This window comes from Lepus europaeus, chromosome 16 (assembly GCF_033115175.1).
Source record: "Lepus europaeus isolate LE1 chromosome 16, mLepTim1.pri, whole genome shotgun sequence".
NCBI lineage: Eukaryota > Metazoa > Chordata > Mammalia > Lagomorpha > Leporidae > Lepus > Lepus europaeus.
The window spans coordinates 60,580,605-60,594,169 of record NC_084842.1 but is presented as its reverse complement, the minus strand read 5'-3'; the positions used below and the strand labels follow the sequence as shown (position 1 = coordinate 60,594,169).

At 39.3% G+C, this 13,565-nt stretch overlaps 1 protein-coding gene across 2 annotated transcripts in view; it reads left to right on the top strand.

Moving 5' to 3' along the window:
- The window catches only part of NWD2 (NACHT and WD repeat domain containing 2), a 163,035-nt gene that overhangs the window by 89,828 nt on the left and 59,642 nt on the right, over window positions 1–13,565 (top strand). The window contains exon 3 of one of the 2 annotated variants that reach the window (XM_062213546.1): window positions 4,829–4,945. In XM_062213546.1, coding sequence (XP_062069530.1) covers window positions 4,829–4,945 — 117 coding nt within the window. Of the gene's footprint in view, window positions 1–4,828; window positions 4,946–13,565 lie in introns of those variants that run through there. The other variant, XM_062213548.1, reaches the window with a different exon arrangement.

The window sequence follows — 13,565 nt, the reverse complement described above, 5'->3', positions numbered from 1 at the left end:
TTGTTCATTTCATCTAAGTTTTCTAATACATCAGCATACAGTTGTTCATAGTGTTTTACAATTATTTTGATAAGGTCAGTTATAATGGCCCTTCTTTCACCTCTGATTTTAGTGATTTAAGTCTTCTCTATTGTGATTGTTAATCCTGCTAAAGTTTTGTCCATTTTATTAATCATTTGGAATAAACACTTTTTGGTTTCACTAAGTTTCTGTATTTATTTCTCTATTCTGTTTCATTAATTTCCATTGTAATTATTACATCCTTGCTTTCACTTGCATAGCTTGATCTTCACTGCTCTCCTTCTTCTAGTATTGTAAGGTGAAAAGTTATATTATTGATTTGTGATCTTCTTTCTAAATCTAGATATTTAAAACTCTAGCTTTCATCACAGTTCTAGCTGCATCATTACAAGTTTTGGTATGTTGGGTCTTCATTTTCATTCCTCTAAAAGTATTTTTTTTTATTTTTTCGTGATTTCTTCCTTTACTAATTCATTATTTGGAAGTATGATAGTTTGCACAAATTTGTGAATATTCCAAATTTGTTTGTAGTATTTAATTCCATTACACTGTGTTCACTGAACATACTTTATGTGATTTAGGATTTTCTGAAGTTCTTTTTTTTTTTTTTTTTTTTTTTTTTGCCACAGTGTCTTGGCTTTCCATGCCTACAATAATACTCTCATGGGCTCTTCAGCCATATCCGAATGCCTTAAGAGCTGATTCTGAGGCCAGAGTGCTATTTAGGACATCTGCCATTCTATGAGTCTGCTGTGTATCCCACTTCCCATGTTGGATTGTTCTCTCCCTTTTTGATTCTATCATTTAGTATTAGCAGAAACTAGTCTTGTTTGTGTGATCCCTTTGACTCTTAGACCTATCAGTGTGATCAATTGTGAACTGAAATTGATCACTTGGACTAGTGAGATGGCATTGGTACATGCCACCCTGATGGGATTGTATTGGAATCCCCTGGCCTAAAGGAAAGATCTCTGCGAGTAAGATCCCAGTGGAGGCCAGAGCCGTGGCGCAACAGGCTAATCCTCCGCCTAGTGGTGCCGGCACACTGAGTTCTAGTCCCGGTCGGGGTGCCGGATTCTGTCCCGGTTGCCCCTCTTCCAGGCCAGCTCTCTGCTGTGGCCCGGGAGTGCAGTGGAGGATGGCCCAAGTGCTTAGGCCCTGCACCCCATAGGAGACCAGGAGAAGCACCTGGCTCCTGCCTTCGACTCAGTGCGGTGCGCTGGCCTCAGTGCGCCAGCCACGGCGGCCATTGGAGGGTGAACCAACGGCAAAGGAAGACCTTTCTCTCTGTCTCTCTCTCTCACTGTCCACTCTGCCTGTCAAAAAAATAAAAATAAAATATTTAAAAAAAAAAAAAGATCCCAGTGGAAAGAACGGGGCCATCAAAGAAGGAGGTACCTTTCTCTGAAGGGAGGAGAGAACTTCCACTTTGACTATGACCCTGTCGGAATAAGATCGAAGTCAGCGAACTCAAAAGGCTTCCATAGCCTTGGCAACTCATGACTAGAGTCTAGGGAGATTACTGATGCCATAAACAAGAGTGTCAAATTGTTAAGTCAACAACAGGAGTCACTATGTACTTACTTCTCATGTGGGATCTGTCCTTAATGTGTTGTCCAATGTGAAGTAATGCTATAACTAGTACTGAAACAGTATTTTACACTTTGTGTTTCTGTGTGGGTGTAAACTGATGAAATCTTTACTTAGTATATACGAAATCGATCTTCTGTATATAAAGAGAATTGAAAATGAATCTTGATGTGAATGGAATGGGAGAGGGAGCAGGAGATGGGAGGGGTGTGAGTGGGAGGGAAATTATGGTGGGGGGAAGCCACTGTAATCCATAAACTGTACTTTGGAAATTTATATTTACTAAATAAAAAATAAATTAAAAAAAAGAATTTTCTGAAGTTTATTGAGGCATCCTTTATGAACTAATACATATTCCATCTTTTGTGTACTTTATTGAACCAGATATTCTGCTGTTTGGTAGATTAGTCCAGATATAAATTAGGTCTAATTGGTTGATAGTATCTTCTAAGTCTTCCAGTATTTTGTTGAGTTTCTACCCAGTTGTTCCTCCCTTTACTTAATGTTAATATTCAAATCTGCAGTTATTAGGGTTTAATTATTTATTTCTTGCTTTATTTCTGTCTGTGCATCATGTCTTTTGGGGCTCTGTGGTTAGTTGCATGTACATTTGTAAATGTTTTATGTTCTTGAAAGAGTGATCCTTTTATCATAAAATACCTTCTTTAGCTGTAGTTACATTTTATACTATAATCTATTTTGTGTGACCTTAGTAATTACTGCTTTGTTTGCATAATCCATACTTTACCCATCCTTTTATTTTCACCCTATTTATATATTTGAATCTAAAATAGTCACCTGTAGACAACCTATATATGCCACAGGCGGAGGATTAATCAAGTGAGCCACAGCACCGGCCCCAAACATATGGCTCAGTCTTGTTTTTATCTAATCTGAAAATCTCTATCTTTATTTAAAATTAGAATTAATCCATTCACATTTAATGGCATTATTGATGCAATTGGATTTACATCAGTAATTTTACATTTTTCTGTGTCTCATGTGTTTATCTGTTCCTATTCTATATTGTTTTTGCATTAAGTGAACATTTTAATTCCTTTAATTATTAATGTTTTTGCTATATTTTTACTTATTATTTTAAGTATGCAAGTGTGTTTCAAAAGTTTGTGTGGAAATCGAGATTAAAATATGTTTATTTTGGTTCAAAAACTTTTATATCCATTGATTTTTTAAAGGTATATTTATTTATTTGAAAGTAAGAGCTACACAGAGAAAGAAGGAGAGACAGAGAGATGGGGCAGGGGAGGGTCTTCCATCCCAGTTGGCTGCAACAGCCAGAACTGTACCAATCTGAAGCCAGGATCCAGGAGCTTCTTCTGGGTCTCCCATGCGGGTGCAGGAGCCCAAGGACTTGAGCCATCCTCCACTGCTTTCCCAGGCCAATGCTTACTCTATGTGTATCTTTGAGGTAAGATTGGCACATGTAGTCATGGCATCTAGAGTTTGAACTCCAGGGACAGCCAGCAAGAGCCATGCTCCATGTGTCCACCCTGTCCCTTCCTTGCCTTTTAGTTTATCAAGTTGCTCTTATCATTGAAAGAATCATCAAGCATCACTAACATCCCAAGTGGGAAAATTAGGACCACCTCTGAGTTAAGACAGAGAGACACATAGTGGGATATTAATTCAATAAACCACACTGTGCGACATCTAAAGTACCCGGAAAGATTCATAACAGATAAGCCATAAATGCTATTTATTTACCTTTTCATTTTGTTGAGCACATGCACCTTGCAAGTCACAGGCTATCCATTATTTATCAAATTAGATTTTTATATCCTTATTCTGGTCTTGTTCTATTACTAGATGACTTCTGTGCCCCTAAAGCTTAGTAGTTCATAGCTGTTTCTAGCAGAACTTACTGTGATGGTGAAATATTCTGTCTCCATGTCCAGTATGGAGCCAGTAGTCATTTGGGACTGATAAGCCCTTGAGGAACTGAATTGTTTAATCTTCAATCATTTAAACCTAATATTATGTAGTTCCCTCAAGAGGCTCTGAGACTGGACAGAGGAATTACCATTTCTGATATCCTCTTCCATAATATTGAACGATTAAACCTTGTGATATAGATTAAAGGGAAGAACCCTCAAATCAGTGCCAAAATTTTCATAGATGATAAAATTCATGCAGTGGGCCATGGAAAATTTTTTAAAGAAGCTAACAGGTATCTGTCAGCCTTCTAGAAGCTCAAATAGAGACAAAGAGCTGGTGCAAATCCACTTGTGTGGGGGCCACAGCCAAGAAATTAGAAGGAAAGTACCTTGGGTCTGCCCAGGCCACACAGGAGGACATCCTCAGTGCTTCCCTCTCACAGACCACAAGGACAGGAGATGCTCTCTCTGCTTGTGGCAGACAGGAGAGGGGAAGAAGAAATCTTCAAAGGGACAGTTGGAAACATTTATTTTATGCAGATAACAGTTGAATAAAGGGAATAAAACCTGTGCTGCTCTCCTTCACTCTTTTCAAAGAGTGTGCTTATAGACGTTTTTGCAGACCACAGGAGCATCTTCCCACGTAGGCTTTGAAGTGGGGAGACGGAGGATCCCATTATCCTCACTCCCCAGACAGGCATACCCTTTACTCTTTTCCAGTTTATGTTCTTCAGGTATGTATTGATGAAAGCCAAACTACTATAGATAAAACAGATAGAACCAAAGTAACCTGTTCCTGAGGGATAAAACATGATAATAGCCAAGATTTGGGGTTTCTTTTTTTTTCTTAAGATATAGATGTTTAACTTCAGATCAGTGTATGTTCATGACCATGGTAGCTTGCCCTTTTCATAATAAGAAAGACATTATACACTGTGATTTAATTGTCTCAAATAATATGGTAACCTTATCCCAGCTGCTCTCAAACATTTTTTTTAAAAAATCCTTTTAGCATTTCAGTCTAATGAAAGGCTGTGCTACAAAGCCTCTGACATTTAGCATTTCATTTTCTCTGGGCCCATGTCAGAAGTGGAAGCAGAAACAACATAAGGACTAATGTTCATTCCCAGCCCATCATACTGTTTTAAAATGTCTCTTTAGGTGCATCTTTTAAAAATCATTTTCCCTTTGTAAGGAAAAAGCATGCCTCAAGAAAGAGGTGAAAGTCACATTCTCTTGACATTGGGCACAGGAATAAAGCCTACAGGTAAATTTAATGTTCCCACAGGTGCATTAATGCTGCCTCATCCCTTTGTTCCCAGGTCATAGATCTGTACTGGGGAGTTGATGAAGACGAATGGGACAGCCCAGAGCTCCAGAAGACACGCATGAAGCTGCTGGAAGATTGCCTGAAAACTTCTGCAGGTCCATGTTTTGTTGTGGGTATAAAAAAACTCATGCTCTATATTAAATTGTAGATGAATGTGAGAATTCTTGCTGACTGATGATACTTTAGGGATTTTAAAGAGAAAGGGAGTCTTTCTTTTTTTATATCTAATTAATTCTAAACTCTCTTTCCCCTCCATACCTGAGAACAAAAACTTCATCAGCTCTTCATAAGAAGCTCTGCAAATTAACGGCTACTAATTTGAAATGGTGAAGGATGACTTGGTTGGACAGCAATCTCAACAACACCTTATGATCAGCAACAAGAATTACTATCACAGTCCCACAGTGATTATCCTAGCTTTCCTTGTCCTGTTGCATAATATATTCCATAACAGTATTCTAATTTCTCAACTTTAGAATTTCTGGCATTTTTTAAACAGAATGGCTGAAACATTGTTAAGCCAAAGCAAACACAACAATGCATCAAATCAGCCAGTGCCCTGTAAGAGAGTTGTTTCTGTGGTGATCAGCTAGATGCTCATTACAAGCTACAAATTGACAGAGGTTTCTCAAGTGGAACATTATTATTCGTTCATTATTGTTTTCTAAAGAATACCCACTCCTCTATGTAAATGCTGTGGTAATAAGATAAGTAGGCCATTCTGTGGCTGGTAATTGTGTGAAATCACTGCTTTAATTTAGCTTAAGATAGCTTTATCTTGAATTGAAACAGCTCCCAACAATCAATAGAGAAGCTGGCCCTTTCAACAGGGGAAGCTCTGGGGCTTGCACGTGAGCATTGAAGTTGCCAATGAGTGCTCTGAAAAACAAATCGTATCATACCACTGAAGCTCAAGTCTGGTGTGCTTAAAGAGTGTTTTACAAATTTATTTGTGGGGCCAGCATTGTCTCATAATGGGTTAAGCTGCTGTCTGCGATGCCAGCATCCCATATGGGCACTGGTTTGAGTTCAGGCTGCTCCACTTCCGATTCAGCTCCCTGATAATGTGCCTGGGAGAGCAGTAAAAGATGGACCAAGTGCTTGGGCCCCTGGTACTATGTGGGAGAACTGAAAGAAGCTCCTGACTCCTGGCTTTGGTCTGGCTCCACCCTGGCCATTGCAGCCATTTAGGGAGTGAACCAGCAGATGAAAGATCTGTCTTTCCCATCCTCTCTCTCTGTAACTCTGACTTTCAAATAAATAAACAAAGCTTTAAATGTGCATATCTATATTCAACTCCACATAGTGTTAGTAAGACCTACAGAGATGAGGGGGAATGATGCACGCAGACAGATAGGATAAATTCAATTAGATTTGTGAGCTGAAAGACCATGCTCCCCGGTGATCTCATGCCCCTACCTGACCCCACCTGTACGCCCACCTACCTGCCAATCAGGTTATGTAACCACTCCCATTTGGAAGTGGATAAAAGGCCTGGAACATGGTGTGCCCCACCCTTGTTGCCCCACACCTTCAGGTTCGGGCCACCTGCTCCCTACTTTCCTGCCTGCACCATGTTCCATGTGGCTTGTTCCTGGCCTGCTCTCTGCCTGGTATGGACCCCACTTAACTTCTAGACTTCTCTTTCTCCGCTAAATAAAGCCCTCACTCTCCTGCACGTTTCTCTCACTGAATAAAAATCCTTAAAATCTTTAAAAAAACAAAACAAACAAACAAAAAAAAAACCGACCTACAGAGATAAAGTCAGAAATTAGCCAGCTGATGGTCAGGTTCTTAGCAAGAACACTAAAGTGCCTAAGGATCTCTGAAACAATGCTTTTACTGTGCTGTATGGGGTAAATTATTTGTTCATCACATACTTATTAAGAACTACTCTGTACCCGGATCTGCTAATCATGATGGAGTGTAGTTGGCTGACACATATAAAATTATCATCTGTTGAGTCATCTTCTTATGATTCAACCTTAGAGTTGAACTAAGAAGATGATATCCCTGGCCGGTGCCATGGCTCAATAGGCTAATCCTCTGTCTGCGGTGCCGGCACACCAGGTTCTAGTCCCGGTTGGGGCGCCGGATTCTGTCCCGGTTGCCCCTCTTCCAGGCCAGCTCTCTGCTGTGGCCCGGGAGGGCAGTGGAGGATGGCCCAAGTCCTTGGGCCCTGTACCCGCATGGGAGACCAGGAGAAGCACCTGGCTCCTGCCTTCAGATCAGCGCGATGCATCAGCCGCGGCGGCCATTGGAGGGTGAACCAATGGCAAAGGAAGACCTTTGTCTCTGTCTCTCTCTCTCACTGTCCACTCTGCCTGTCAAAAAAAGGGGGGGGGGGGGATGATATCCCTGCCTCTGTGGATCTTGCATTTATCATGTGGGTGGAAGGGGGAAAATGAAAATCAAAATAAAAAAAGGAAAGAAAATAGTAAGTTAACAAGTGTAGTTGAAGAAAACCTCACTGATGCAATGACTTTAGAGGGGATTTCAGGAAGCAAGGCAAGAAAGAACCCGGCACATGCTCAAGGTTGAAGTATTCCATGGAGAAGGGCTGGGCACGTGCATGGTATGCTCAGGGCATGGTACAAGTAATGGGTAGGTGCGTGTGGGGGGACAGATGGGAATGTGGGCTGTGTCCTGGGGCTTTGGTATCTTTGTTTTTCCACTAGTGGAAGAGTAAGATCAGACAGAGCAGACTACAGTTGGCTTTTCATTACTTTAACTAAAATACTTGGGAGAAACTATTTAGGAAGGAAGAAGGTTTATTTTGGCTTACAGTTTCGGAGAGCCACAGTCCACGACTGGGAAGGCCTCATCAGTTTGTCTATCTGTTGAGTCTAGAGGATGACAGGGTGTACATGGCCAGAAAGCTGATAGAGATGCCAAGCCAAACTCAGCTTAAATAACCAACCCTCTGACAAGAACTACCAATGAGTTCATGACCTTCCACTGGGCCCCCTCCTAGAAGCCTAATTAGATCACTCAATCCATTAATCATGGACATAAGAGTTTGGAGTTTAAAATCTTTGGGGAATCAAATCCTGTTTAAACCATAACAGTAGCTGTTAAAGATAGAAAACTGAGCCATTCCTTATGTGTACATAGCTAAACAACACTGCACAACCTACATAAACTTGTTCTCTCTGACCTTGTCAACACTCTCCTTGAGAGTTAAATTAGGCCTCCTTAAAAGTTTAAACTCAGGGCTGGCCTGTGGCATAGTGGGTAAAGCTGCTGCCTGTAGTGCCAGCATCTCATGTGGGAGCCAGTTAGAGTCCTGGCTGTTCCACTTCTCAATCAGCTCCCTGCTAATGTGCCTGGTAAAACAGCAGAAGATGGCCCAGGTGTTTGGGCCCCTGCAGCCACATGAGAGACAAGCTTCTGGCTCCTGGTTTCAGTCTGGCCCAGCCCTGGCCTAGCCATTGTGTCCATTTGGGGGAGTGAACCAATGGATAGAAGATCTCTCTCTCTCTCTGCCTCTGCCTCTGCCTGTCCCTCTCCCTCTCTATAACTCTGCCTTTCAATTAAATAAATAACTCTTAAAAAAAGTTTAGATCCAGTTTACTTTCTTCCTTTAACTAATTTTCAGTTAAAAACAAACAGTAAGATTTTGTAGATTATTAGAAAGGAAGCATATCAGTGTTTATAATGCATTTTTAACTTTGAAAATATTTCATTTTATCCATATTCTATATGATTGATTTATACTAAATAAAATGTATATGTGAAAAATTAAAACAAGAGCAAATTAATATTGGTTTAAAAATACTGTTTTTTATATGAATTACTTCTTATTATAAGTACAGTTTTACTGCCCAAAATATACTAAAAAAATGAGAAAAATGGTCATTGTTTTGAACTAGAAAGTCATGTAAATTAAATATTTTCGTTTTTTAAGTCCTTTCTTACAAAATTTAAATAAAAATGAATCTACAGTGCCGGCGCTGTGGCTTAGTGGGCAAAGCCTCTGCCAGCAGCACCAGCATCCCATATTGGTGCCATTTCTAGTCCCAGCTGATCCTCTTTCGATCCAGCTCTCTGCTATGGCCTGGGGAAGTAGCAGAAGATGGTCCAAGTACTTGGGCTCCTGAACTCACATGGGAGATCCAGAAGAAGCTCTTGGCTCCTGGTTTCAGATCAGCAAAAGCTCCAGCTGTTGTGGCCATTTGGGGAGTGAACCAGAGGATGGAAGGCTTCTCTCCCTCTGTTTGTCCTTTTCTTTGTAACTCTACCTCTCAAGTAAATAAATAAGTATTTTAAAAAAGGTATCTTAAGCTTCAGATTTTCCAGCTATGTTTTGCTTCTAGAATCAAGAGAAACAAAGATGTCTTCACATATTGTATTAAGCTTGTTCAGTTTAAGTCAGCTGTGATAGTTCTGAAATAAGTTCCAATAAAAAATTATTTCCAGTATACTCAGAAGTTTCAGTAATAAGTAACCTGACTATTGCCAAAGAAATTTTAGAATAGACAAACGTTGAAAGTCAGCTTTCTACTTAGCAATATTTAACTCTTTCAGGTAGAAGCCAAGAAAGGGCCATTTACTTAACTGTTACTAACATATAAAATATTTCCATAGTAAATCTTTACTACTATATAAGCTGTTTCCACAGTTTAGGACACTGTTTCACAGTTTATGTAAGACAGCATATTTCTGTGAAGTAAAAAGGATTATGGAGAAAAGAAAGTGGGAGAACACACAATCTCTTTACAAATCTAATTGGAAAGAAAAATGTTCTGTTAAAGCTATAGGCCAAAGGACATCTGCTTCTGAGTAGAACAAGAACTTTTTTAAAACAAAAAAAAGATAAACATAAATATCCTATTTTTAAAGATAGTAGAGAGGTAGAGACAAATATGATTAAGCATGCTTAATTTCCAAAGATGAAAGAGTTCTTTCTTGGTGAACTAGCTTTACAGAACACTTTTTTCCATAAGACATTTGCTTATCCCTGGGCAACATGGAAGGATAGGCAACTGGGATGGAAAGAGAGTAATGTCTTCCATGGTCAATCAGTACTTGAGAACAAATTCTTATAGACCCTAATGTGAACAGTCAGCAAGTCTTGCCTGTGAAACATTTTAATTAAAAGTAAACTTAATCCAATTAAAATGGAATGTAAATCCAGCCCCATTCAGCTGTTGATGAGATTGTTATGATCTGCCTCTCTATCAGACTATTTAGGAACTCCTAATTCAAAAGGTTTTTGCTCAACACAATGCTCAGAATACAAAAAAAAAAAAAAAGAAAGAAAGAAAGAAAGAAAATTACAAAGTACCAAAAGACAAGAAGATATGGCAAGTAAACAAAGAAAAACTAGATTATAGAAGACAATCTCCAAATGATCTATCTGATGAGATTAGCAGTCAAAAACTTTAAAAGAATTATTGCAAGTGTGTTAATAAGATCAGAAGAAAAGATGGGTAAAATGAATGAGAAATGGTTAATTTCAACAAAGTGGAATCTATAAAAGAACTATCAAATGTTTTTGAGTTAAAAGATGCATTATCTAAGATTAACAACTCATTTGATTGGCTTAATAACAGATTGAACACAGCATAAGATCAGGTTAGTGAGCACAGAATTCAATAGAAAATATCAAATCCATGCAGAGATTTTTAATAAGAAAATAATAAAAACAGAACAAGCAAGAGAGACAATAAGGCATAGTCAAACAGTATCACACACATATATGTAGAGTTACACAGAAAGAGAAAGAAAAGTTCAAAACTGTTGAAGGACAGCATCCCACAAGTCCAAGAAAGTAACTCCTAACAAGAAAGTTGCATCTGAGTACCTTATAGTAAAATTACTGAAAACCAAAATTAGAGAAAGTAAGCCCTAAAACTAAGCAGAGGAAAAAAATCATTACCTTCACGGAAACAATAAGATGGCTGATATAGAAATCAAAACACACAGGAATGACATCGTTAAGGAACTAAAAGACAAAAAGAAAAAAATAGACTGTTGTCATCAACTAACCCACATTTAAGGAAAAATTTTAGGAAATGCTTTTCTATCTTAGGGAAAATAATTTCAGAAACTTAAGGCCACAAGATGTAAAACCATTCAACATAAACAGACTAAATCATTCAATTAAAATTCAGATTCAACCATATGTTGTTTTCAAGAATCCCTCTTAAAGTGAAGGGTGAGAATAAAGTGATAGAAACATACACAACACACAGAGACTAACCAAAAGAAAGTTACATCAATATCATACAGTGGGTTTTAATTACAAAGATAAAATGGGGTACTTCATTATAGGAGGTTGAATTCAGGAAAATGTAAGACTACTGTGGTTATATATACCTAATGACATAAGTTCAAAATAATATAAAGCAAAGCTTGGCTGACTAAAAAGAGAAAAACAAAAATTTACATAGTGGGCTGTTGACAAACCTCTCTAAGTATCTGAGGGAACAAACAGAAAATGAAAGTTAGTAAGTATGTGGAAGAGTTGAGTAACAAGTTACTGACAGTGACCTAATTAACACTTATAGAATACTACATCCAGTAACTTCAGAATGCACTATTTTTTCAATTACATACATAACACTTCCTAAAGTATAAATATGATCCATCTATATTGAGGGTAATAAAGTCTCAACAAATTTTAAATAGTTAAGAAAGTAAATTTCTGCTCTGCCCTCAATGGAATTAAAGGCAAAAAAAAAAAAAATGAACAATAACTACAAAGTCTCTAAATAAATCATGGATCAAAGAAAAAAATAAGTGAAATTTAAAATTATCTTGAATGTCAGCATGAAATACAACATATTAAAACTTGTCAGATTTAGCTAAAAGTATTGTGAGAAAGGGATCTGTAATTTTAAGTTCATATATTAGAAAAGAATTTGGAAATTAAAGGTTGAAGTCTGAAGAGGTTAGGAAAAAAAACAAAACCTAAGGAAATTAGAAGAAAAACAGTAGCATTCATCACAATGCAACAGCTTGTATAACACTTCCAAAAATTCTCAATACTTATCAGTACCTCTGAGGATAAAAACTGGTAATATTTTAGAGCTAGAAAGAGTTTTAAGATCATCTAGCAGCTGCGTAGTTTAAAATCCTGATTTTTTACACTGGTAAGCACTGAAAGCTTATGAAATGGCGGAAATCGGCATTTCCTGAAATGCTAAAGTGTGCTGGGTACTGTGCTAGCACTTACACATATTTTTCATGTCAAATCATTCTTCCAAATCTACCAATGAGGACAATGAGATGTGCTGGTTTCTCTTCATATATATATATATTTTAATTTTTTTGACAGGCAGAGTTAGACATTGAGAGAGAGAGACAGAGAGAAAGGTCTTCCTTTTTCCGTTGGTCACCCCCCAAGTGGCCGCTACGGCCAGCACGCTGCACCAATCTGAAGCCAGGAGCCAGGTGCTTCTCCTGGTCTCCCATGCGGGTGCAGGGGCCCAAGCACTTGGGCCATCCTCCACTGCCCTCCCAGGCCACAGCAGAGAGCTGGACTGGAAGAGGAGCAACCGGGACTAGAACCCAGCGTGCTGGTGCCACAGGCAGATGATTAGCCTAGTGAGCCACGGCGTTGGCCTGGTTTCTCTTTGCAGTTACAACTGATAAGAGAGATAGCTGCTGGCCAGCTCCGTGGCTCACTTGGCTAATCCTCCGCCTGTGGCGCCGGCACCCTGGGTTCTAGTCCTGATTGGGGCACAGGTTCTGTCCCGGTTGCTCCTCTTCCAGTCCAGCTCTCTGCTGTGGCCCGGGAAGGCAGTGAAGGATGGCCCAAGTGCTTGGGCCCTGCACCTCATAGGAGACTGGGAGGAAGCACCTGGCTCCTGGCTTCCGATCGGCGCAGCGCATCCGCCGTGGCGGCCATTTGGGGGGGTTGAACCAACGGAAAGGAAGACCTTTCTCTCTGTCTCTCTCTCTCTCACTGTCTAACTCTGCCTGTCCAAAAAAAAAAAAAAAAAGAGAGAGAGAGAGCTGGGATTCCAACCAAGATCTCTAATTATAAAGCCTATTCTACTCTTCCTACTTCAAGACATAAAGATCTCTTGATTATTTTCCCTTTGTATGTACTTTTTTTTTTAGATGGATTTATTTTATTTGAAAGAGTTACACAGAGAGAAGGAGAGGCAGAGAGAGAGAGAGAGGGGTCTTCCATCCACTAGTTCACTCCCCAATTAGCCACAATAGCCATAGCTGCGCAGATCCGAAGCCAGGAGCCAGGAGCTTCTTCTGGGGCTCCCATGCAAGTGCAGGGGCCCAAGGACTTGGGCCATCTTCTACTGCTTTCCCAGGCCATAGCAGAGAGCTGGATCTGAAGTGGAGCAGCCAGGACTAGAACTGGTACCCATATGGGATGCTGGAACTGAAGGCAACGGTTTAACCCACTACGCCACAGCGCTGGCCCCAAATAAATATTTGTACTTTCCTAGTATCTACTCATGATGTAAGGCCTAAGTCTGCTACATCCAACCAACCTAAAGTCTCAGTATAGTTCCAGACAGTTTTATTTCACATTGCTGCTCAATAAAATACAACAAGCAAAAATCTATTATAGAGTGTGCTAGGTTCTCTAAGCTAAATAATGTAATATGTCTTTCCTCTTAAACACCCACCTAACCAAGGAAAAAGAAATGTGTGCAGTAAAATATAATACAACTTAATAAGTGGAATAATGGATTAGAAAAAGCATTATGGAAGCCAAATGGAGAAATGGTTTGTTCTGATTTTTGAATCAGAAAATA